The following is a 9,188-nucleotide window of genomic DNA, read 5'->3' on the forward strand; positions in this document are numbered from 1 at the left end:
CCACACCGGCCTGGGCCTTTCAGCCACCCTCCTACCACCACGCAGCTGCACTCGGGGAAGGACACAGGACGCTGCTCTGTCTCCTAGGATATCTCATCCACCCCCTTCTGTGTTTAGAGGTCGCAGTCATACCCTCCCACGTCCAACAAAGAAGGCAGCTCTTCCAGAGTGGGCAGAGCAGCAAAGAGTGAAGGGGTGGTCCAGTAAATATACCCAGCCACAGCAGAAAAAAAAGACATCTATTTTAATGGCTTTGGTTTATGGCACGAAGCGGGCACCCTCCTGTTTAAAGGCACAGAGTCCTCTACCCCACCTTCCAGACCTCTGAAATTTAAGTCTTGAGTTCCAAGGGGTGGCTGTGCTCTCAGGCCTGAGGCTTGCAAGTGCACCAGCCAGGCAAGAGGGCATGGAGCAGGATTTCACTTCCTCCAAGTAGCAGGCACCCAGGGCCAAGGTCTTCAGCTCCAGGTGAGTTTCATACAGGAGACAGCTGACATGGTCCCTGAGAGCACTCCCAAGTTCCCCAGAGCAAGGCCCACCCACCCTCAGAGCTATATGGTCAGTGCTGCAGATCCACAGGTATTGTGAAGTCTCTGAAGCTATAGAAAGAGATGTCACCATGATCCACTAGGGCAAAGATTAGGGGAACATCCCCACTCAGGTAGGACAATCGCTTGAGGGTGCAGAGGTCCGGGACGGGCTCATCAAATCTGTAGGGATAAGGGTTAGACTGAGACCTGGTCATAGCCCACCCCTAGAGACAATTCCCCAGGCCCCCTGAGGCTCTCAGGGAAGGGAGGTTCTAAGTTGAGTTGAGGGGTGGAGGTAGAATTCTGGCCCTTGCACTCTGGTCTGCAAACTCCAGAGAGCTCCAGAATCCTGGTGAATTCATGCCAGTACTCAGCCTGCCAATACCTCCAAATCAGTTCCTTTCTGCTGGGAGATTAAGGAATAGCGGAGACTACCCCAAAATGCCAGTAACAGGAGACGAGGGCTGGGGAGCTTGGGTTTCCATGGCACTAACTGGCCATGTGGCCTTATGTAGTCACAACCCCTCTGGCCCTCAAGACTCTTCTCAGGGATTGGTGGTGGGGATGTTGGCAGCAGCCCAGGGAAAGCGCTCACTCCTCTCGTACCCACTAATGCACATTCGGGCATAGGGTTTGCCAGGGTTGTTTTTTCGGAATGTGGCCACAGCGTCAGCTTGATAAACTTCAAAGCTGATCTCCAAGCCTCCAGAGTTCAGCAGCCTGAGAACCGAATGAGAAACTTTAAGACAAGGACTCTCCTCTCCCACCTCTCCTCTGCACTAAACCCTTTCCCACCTAGGGGTTATACCCACCTGTCCTTCCTCCCTTTCCCCTAGACATGACTGGCTGTCCACTGGAAGCTAAGGTGGATAGGTATCCCTGGGGTGACCCTGACTCTCACCCAACTCCAGGAATCAAATCCCAGCTGTCACTCCAGCTAGCAGCAAGCTTCATTGGAGATACAGGGCACAGCTGTGAGACTTACCGGGCGCCTCCATCAGCAAGGTGTGTTGTCTGCAGCACAGAGATTTGCTGAAGGACCATGGCTACAAGAACAGTGAAAACAAGATGCGTAGGGGTGGGGGTCAACTTTTTTTGTTTTCTGTCTTTTTTTGAAGCAGGGTCTCCCTGTAGCCCCAGCTGTCCTGGAACTCACTATGTAGCATAGACCAGGCTGGCCTTGAACTCACAGAGATCGCCTGCCTTGCCTCCCAAGACCTGGGATTAAAGGCGTGCACCAAAACCCTCAGCCCGGGGGTCAACTTTTTATATACTCCCTTGGCAGTGCCAAATCTGCTACCTAGTTGAGGATTACCAGATCTACCAAAATGTGTTTAATGTTCCACAAGGTATTTAGAACACATTTCTCTGGTAACCCTACTCTAGTTACCCACAATTTACCATGTTCCCATGATGCCTTTAAGCAGTTTTGAATCTCACTACATTCCTCTTGGCCTATTAGCCCCTGTGTTAAAACCAAGACCAGACAGTGAGCTTTCCTCTTATTTGGCCAAAATCTCTCCTTTTGGTGTCACTAAGTTCCAGCTAACAGGCTTGGGAGGGGAGGGGTTCATAGCACATTCGTAGCAAAGCCATCCTGGTTATCTTGGGTGTGGTCTTAAGGATGCAGGGATGGTTTTCACCTGGGCACTGATTCATCAGGAAACCATCCCCCGTGTTCTCTGCTGTGGCTGCTGCCACCATCCACAGAACTGAGCATCCGTGTGAGCTCCATTCCACAGGACAGTTCCCACATCTTGGGCCTCAACCAGCCTTTGCCAATCCATTCCCTTTCAAAAGTCTTGGTCAAGCACGGTGCCACATGACTTTAATTCCAACACTCAGGAGGCAGAGGCAGGTGGATCTCTGTAAGATGGAGGCCATCCTGGTCTAAGTTGCAAGTTCCAAGTCAGCTGGGGCTACAAGAAGAGACCCTATCTCAAAAAAAAAAAAAAAGTCTCATGATCAGTGCTACCAATGGTCTACAAAGTATAGCAGGGTTGACGGTACCTGCGGAGTCTGCTTTGTCAGGGTCCAGCAAAGGGGTGACAGGCTGGGCCCAAAGATGTGGGGGGCGGGGCTGGCTCCTTTGCAGCTGTCGTCTCTGCAGTAGCTCTTTATACTCCCGCCAGCTGGAGCAGCCCTGCACCTCAGGATCTGCGTTCACATCCTCCCGGAATTGCTGGGCCTCTGCTGCTTGTTCTCGGTCCCGCCGGGTGAGCTTCTCCTTCCGCTGGTTCAGCTTCTGGCACCAGGACTCAGCATCTGTCCCTCGCCCAATGACATTGGCTGGGAGCAGCTCTGGGGCTGGGGCAGGCAGGAGTGTGTGTCGGCCATCTGAAGCCATGTTGGGGAAGGAGATCTGTTCAAAGTTCCACCGTGGCTTTGAAGGCCCCTTGGCTCCATTCTCTACTTGGTCACTCTCCTGACCACACCCCATATCCTCCCTGGCCAGATCAAGGCAAGGGTCTAAGGACCCCAGAAGCTGCAAGGGGAGGCCTGGGCCCTTCCTGGGGCTTGACTCCTGGGGTTTCTCCTGTGGGTACTGGCTGTTCTGGTTGCAGGTAGGTGGGCTGGAGGATGTCAGGCAGTTCTCCAGGGCCTTGGCCTTCTTATAAACAGACCTTAGAAACAGAAGGAAAAGCAGCACATTTGCCCCTCATCACTGAGACTGTCCCACTGGAGCTGAGGAGCAGGTCACCTGCTGTCTCCCTGAGCCTATTCAAGAGTCAAGGCCTCTCTTAAGCCCATGCACTAGCTGAGGTCTCCCCAGCACCAGCACTCCCTTGCAGGGAGCATTACCGACAGCTGGAACTCCTCTTCCTCTTGCCACTTCCATCTTCCAGACACTGGATGTAGCCATCCAAGTTAAGTTGCCTCTCGTAAGGGGACAGGACAGAACTGTGGGGTGAGAAAAGCAGGTGGGAAACACATCCACCTTCTCAGACTGGTGCTGTTGGCAGATTTGGGAGGGACTGGCCAAGAAGACAAGTCAGGGTCCAAATCAGAGCTATACCTAAGGGCTAAGGCTCCAAGCAGACCTGCAGAAGGGTACCTGGGAGCAGCTCAAGGGCCAAGTCATGTTCCTTTCCCCAGGTCCCTAGTGTCACCAATGGTATCCTGAACAGATGCTCCTCAAAGCTGGCAATACATGATTACTCAGGATGGAGGTACAGAGGTCCCTAGTGTCACCAATGGTATCCTGAACAGATGCTCCTCAAAGCTGGCAATACATGATTACTCAGGATGGAGGTACAGAGGTCCCTAGTGTCACCAATGGTATCCTGAACAGATGCTCCTCAAAGCTGGCAATACATGATTACTCAGGATGGAGGTACAGAGGTCCCTAGTGTCACCAATGGTATCCTGAACAGATGCTCTCAAAGCTGGCAATACATGATTACTCAGGATGGAGGTACAGAGGCAGAGCACTTACCTAGCATGTGTAAGTTTCTGGGTTCCACCCCCAGCACCACAAAAAAATAATCACTGGGGCGAAAAACCAAGAGCAACTTGAAAACTTGGAAGAAAAAATGAAAATAAAACCTTACATTCCCACTGGTAACATTTTTGTTTCTAATACACACATTAATCTTTTTTTTTTCCTTACAAAAATGACATTGTACTAACATACTGCTTTATGGTTTCTTTTTAATTTTATTTTTATGTGTACGTGTGTATTGCCTGCACGTAGGTTAAGTGCACCCATGTCATGCAGTGCCCACGGAGGACAGAAGAGGCTGTCAGATCCCCTGGAACTGGAGTTACGGACAGTTGTTAGCTGCTATGTGGGTGCTGGGATTTGAACCCGGGTCTTCTGTAAGAACAACCAGTGTTCTTAACTGCTGAGCCATCTCTCCAACCCCTATAATGTTTTTTTTTTTCCCACTCAATTATCAATTGTGGGCTCAGCCCCTTACTACTATCTTTCGCATTCTTCCCTGTTATGAGCGTGTGTGCCGGTGTGCATGAGGACAGAAGACAACCCTGAATGCTGTTCTTCAGGAGCCATCCACCTTGTTGAGATGGGGTCTCTTATTGGTCTAGAGCCCACTGATTAAGCTAGGCCATCTGGCCAGTGAACCCCAAGTAGCTACCTGGGGTTTCCACCTCCCCACTGCAAGGATTACAAGGGCACATATACCCTTATGTGGGTTCTGGGGGATTCAACTCCATTCCTCATGCTTGGGCAGTGACAGAACTGAGCCCCTGCTTTGAATTCTTTACGGCTCCCAAGGCTGCACTGTTCAGGTACAGTGGCCAATAGCCACAAGTATCTATTCAAGTTAAATCTAAGTCAATTAAAATTATGAAATGAAACCTTCAGTCCCATGGTTACAGAACCACACGTAGATTTTATGACTATGGGCAGCACTGCTCTAGAGATGAACCAGTCTGTATGAGTTGGCCTCCCACGCTGAGCTCAGAGGCTTTGCGAGTACACTGAATTTGCAAAGTGATGCTGTTTTGTGGGTATTCCTCACACATAAAAGGAGTGGAGGCTGCAATGTGGCTCTGTTATTCCTCAGCCATGTGTTCAGAGCGTGGCATATCAGTAAGTGGTCAATAATACTGCTAAGTGACTGAACATTCTCATGAGGGAACTTCTGCACACAGCCATGTGATGCCTGTTTCCCTAGGACAGAGTCCACATTCAGAAAGGCATGCCTGTTTTAGAGCTTTCAGGACACAGTGTATAACTGCAAAGGTTGTATCGGCTTCCACTGCAAGTATGAAGGTCCCTGTGGCTCTCAGCAATGTGACTACTAAGGTGATAAAGGGACAGCTATCCTAGCAAGAAATATGAAACCCAGCTCAACTGTTTAAGTGTATCTCAGTGCTCACAGTGAGCTGCAGGTGTCCAGTCATTATCTAAAGCTGGGTCCCAGTTTGACAACCCAGGAGAAAGTAAAGTGATGGGATTCAACCTCACATGCCTCTCTATTGACCACTTCTAGCTCAGGCCCAGGGAGCTGCCCTCTAGCCAACGGTTCCAAGTCACTAGATGCCCCTTTCCTCCTGAGGATAGTCAGCCTGGTCCCAGGCCTGTAGTGAATGGGAATGGGAGGGAGAGGGACTTACTTTGGTTGGAATCGACGAACCACATAGCCCAGTCTCTTCAGGTGGCTGAAGACCTCAAGAGAAGAAAAAGCAAAGCTTAGATTAGACGTTGGCTGCCCAGTCCTTTTTTCTGTTTTTGTCTTTTTGTTTTTTGAGACAGGGTCTCAAACTTGCAATGATTCTTCTCCCTCTGCCTCTAAGCACTATGATTACAACATGCACCACCATATCTAGCTTAGCTCACCATTCTTAAAAATAACATTTCCTCACCTTTTCCCATCTGTATACCTCCAGGTTCCAAACCTTGGGACTACTTGGACCATATTACTCCATTGTATATACCATTCTTGCCAGGCCTGGAGGCTAAGGCTTGTAGTCCCAGCTACCACGGAGGCTGAAACAGGAGGATCACAGCCAGCCTGGGCCACAGAATGAGATCAAGGCCAGGTCGTGCACTTAGCAAGCCCCTGTCTCAAAAAGTAAAAAGAGGGCAGAGGGCTAAAGCTCAGTGGTAACATGTTTACTGTAAATGAGCTGCTGGGAGCAATTCCCAATTCCCTGTATCACAAAACAAAAACAAAAGTTAAAAAAAGAAAACAAAAACCCCACCATCCTCCAAGTAAGATTTCACTCTCTGAATTCCTATCTCTTACTTTGGGCATAAGTAGCACACAGTAATTTCTTGACTTAACAGTGATGGACCAGGAAAAGAACTATGCCGTTGAATACACCGATATCAAAGTCTGGACAGAAGGACAGAAGGTATCCCTCCCCACATCAGGGTTGTTAGCTTATAGACCACCCATGTTTTCATCTCTAGTGTGGCCCTCTCCCCACATTCAAGGTTTATATATCTATTTTCTGCTTGAAATTCTGTTGGATGTCCAAAAAAATACCTCAAAATGAACTTTTGTGTTGGGGCTGGAGAGATGGGTCAGTGGTTAAGAGTAACTGCTGCTCTTTCAGAGGACCTGGGTTTGGTTCCCAGCACCCACATGGCAGCTAACAACTGTCCTTGACACTAGTTCCAGGGGATCCGACACCCTCTTCTGGCCTCCACAGGCTTTGCATGACGTGTGTATGCAGGCAAAACACTCATACACAAAAAATGAAAAGAAGTTTTTTAAATTAACTTTCGTGAAATCAAGCACTTCTGACTAGTTCCATTTTTCTGAGTAAGCTCTTCCCTCAGTCTTCCCCGTTAGAAGATGATATCAACATTTGATCACCGGTGCATTCCCATACCATGGACATAAGCCTTGGATTCTTCTCTCTCCTAGCCCTGGCATCCAATCCATTGGTAGCACCCCGCCTATTCCTTCTCCAAAACATTTATGAGATCTGTTTTGTTTTTTTTTTCCCCACTGACACAGTACTCCAACTTCCATCTTCTCTCAACCTGAAAGACTATTCTAGAATCCATCACTTCTCCTCCCTTACCTAGCACTTAATTCTCTATGAAGGCAATATGGCTTTTGTTGTTTGGTATTTTTGTCTTAAGACAGTTTCTTGGGGCTGGAGTGATGGCTCAGTGGTTAACAGCACTGACTGTTCTTCTAGAAGACCCAGGTTCGATTTCCAACACCTACAAGGTGGCTAACAACTGTCTGTAACTCCAGTTCCAGGAGATTCCAATGTCCTCTGAAGTAATTGCACAACATGGGTGCACTTACATACACGCAGGCAATAGTCTCATACACATTTAAAAAAAAAAAAGTTCATAATGTAACCCAGACTGGCTTCCAACTTGTGATCCTCCTGCCTCAGCTTCCTGAGTGCTAGAGTTCCAGGTGTGTGACCGTCCCTGACACTTGCCTACTTTTTACCATCCAGCTGCCTCTACTGGAATGTAAGCTTGTGTGAGCACAGGCTCTTGTCTATGTTACAGCCATAGCATGAGGCACGGTGCCTGGCACTTCAACGGTACTTAGTGCTATTCACTGACTCTACAAAAAGAGGCTCCTTGGGAGGCAGCAAGTACCTGGTACTGTAGAAAAGTCAAGGTGTCCTCCGTTAGCAGCAGCTGGTAGGCCTCCTGGATGGACAGCGGTAGGTCTTGGTAGAAGAGCTGAATAGAGCCCTGGAAGTGGGGCCAAGGGCTCTATTACGCACCCTTCCTGCAGTGCTAAATGGGGCAACTTCCTGGCTTGGACCCTCCGCATCCCCCACCACCAACACCTAGCATCACTGCACGAATAGGGTCAACAAAGAAAGGGGGTTGGAATCCCTGCTGCCTTTTCGTGTCCTCAGTTCTAGAAGTTCAAGTACAAGCTCACTGAAAACGTTCACTGCATTTTCGTCCAACAGTTTCCTCCCCATTCCTTAGTCTCCAGCCATATTGCACGCTCCGGGACCCCACTCACACACTCCAGCAGATACAAGGCCTCTTCGGGGTGAAGCCGCTGCCTGCCTTGTTCGGAGAAGCCCATGGTCTGCCAGAACTTTCCCTGCGTGGGACCCAGAGCAAGTGTCACAAAGGAGCTCCAAGCGCTGGAGAGAGGAGAGGGTCGTCCCGTGCCCCCCGCCCCCTGCAGAGCTCCCTGCTCACCGCAGGAGACTTCAACTCCACCACGCCCTCTTCCGGTCTCCACTCCGCGGCCACCAAGCTGCCCCTGGCGAGGAGTGGGGAGGGGACGTCTGGGTCGCGCTTTCAGTCCCGGCGTTCCCCCCCCGCAGCCCCGCCCACCCGGCCCCGCCCGGCTCACAGGCGCTCCACGCGCTCCTCGGCCAGCAGCTGCCAGAGCTCCTGGCGGCACAGGCGCAGCCGCTCGGCCTGGGCCTCTGAGCCGTCGGGGAGGAAGTCCTTGGGGCCATGCGAGCGCTGGGGCAGCTTCTGCGAGCGCGAGCGGGCGGCGCGGAGCTCCGAGGCACTGCGGGGAGGACGGGACCGCGGTCGGCACCCCGCGTCCAGGCCCGGCCTACCGCCGCACCCCCCCGCTCGCAGCCCCGCTCAGCCCACCCCGCCCCACCGCACCTGAGCACCCGCCCCGCAGGAACCTCCACCGTGCACGGCTCGGGTTCGGGCTCCATCCGGCCGCCGTCTGCGGCTGCGCGCGCACTGCGTGCCCCGCCCACCGCTGGGGCTCCGCGCGGTCCTAGCGCCGGCAACCCCCGACTCTCGGCACACCCCGGATTAACCCAGCCCGGCTTCCCGCCTGTCCTGGGTCCTAGCGCCGGCCTACAGCGCGTGGCTCCGTGCACCCCCAGCTCGCTTTGCAGGTTTCAACTGTGCAGAAACTCACCTGTTCTGTTCCCAGCCCTTCCGGGGTCCCTCTGTAGTACAACCTCACCTGGCGTTGTATGAATAATATGAATAATAAACGTGTGGCCCTCCTCTCCGCAGCCCTGAACTGCTTAGTCCTCCATCAGCCGTGGAAAGAGGTACTTAGAGAAGGGAGAGCTGTGTTCTCCAGTTACAGCTTTGCAAACCAGACAGTTCGGATTTCCTTCGGGGGAGGGGGCTCCGAAGCGGGGGTCAAAGGCACGGGGGGAGGGCTGGAGGGAGGGAGGCGCTGTCCGGCCCACGCCGGTGCTGAAGCACCACCCCAGCCTCCGACAGCACCTCCTCGAGTCTGGGGTCACTGCCGCGACACGGTG

General features: G+C 51.8%; 1 protein-coding gene across 4 annotated transcripts; it reads right to left on the bottom strand.

Moving 5' to 3' along the window:
• Window positions 1–224: 224 nt before the first annotated feature.
• Window positions 225–8,667, bottom strand: Tsen54 (tRNA splicing endonuclease subunit 54). 4 transcript variants are annotated; one of them, XM_029562701.1, is made up of 11 exons: window positions 8,566–8,667; window positions 8,297–8,461; window positions 8,140–8,203; window positions 7,955–8,038; window positions 7,573–7,626; window positions 5,613–5,665; window positions 3,333–3,431; window positions 2,541–3,154; window positions 1,516–1,576; window positions 1,137–1,250; window positions 225–710 (listed from the first exon to the last, which is right to left on the bottom strand). In XM_029562701.1, exons 1-11 carry the CDS (start codon window positions 8,619–8,621, stop codon window positions 560–562), a joined length of 1,515 nt encoding a protein of 504 aa, XP_029418561.1. In that variant the 5' UTR covers window positions 8,622–8,667; the 3' UTR covers window positions 225–559. The 4 variants fall into 4 exon arrangements, 3 of the variants coding, with proteins under 3 accessions (XP_029418561.1, XP_008829624.1, XP_029418562.1); XM_008831402.3 differs by having other exon boundaries at window positions 7,573–7,671; XR_003849272.1 differs by lacking the exon at window positions 225–710 and adding an exon at window positions 2,174–2,396 and having other exon boundaries at window positions 1,191–1,250; window positions 7,573–7,671.
• Window positions 8,668–9,188: the final 521 nt, after the last annotated feature.

This window comes from Nannospalax galili, unplaced genomic scaffold (assembly GCF_000622305.1).
Source record: "Nannospalax galili isolate Female #2095 unplaced genomic scaffold, S.galili_v1.0 scaffold634, whole genome shotgun sequence".
Classification (NCBI taxonomy): domain Eukaryota; kingdom Metazoa; phylum Chordata; class Mammalia; order Rodentia; family Spalacidae; genus Nannospalax; species Nannospalax galili.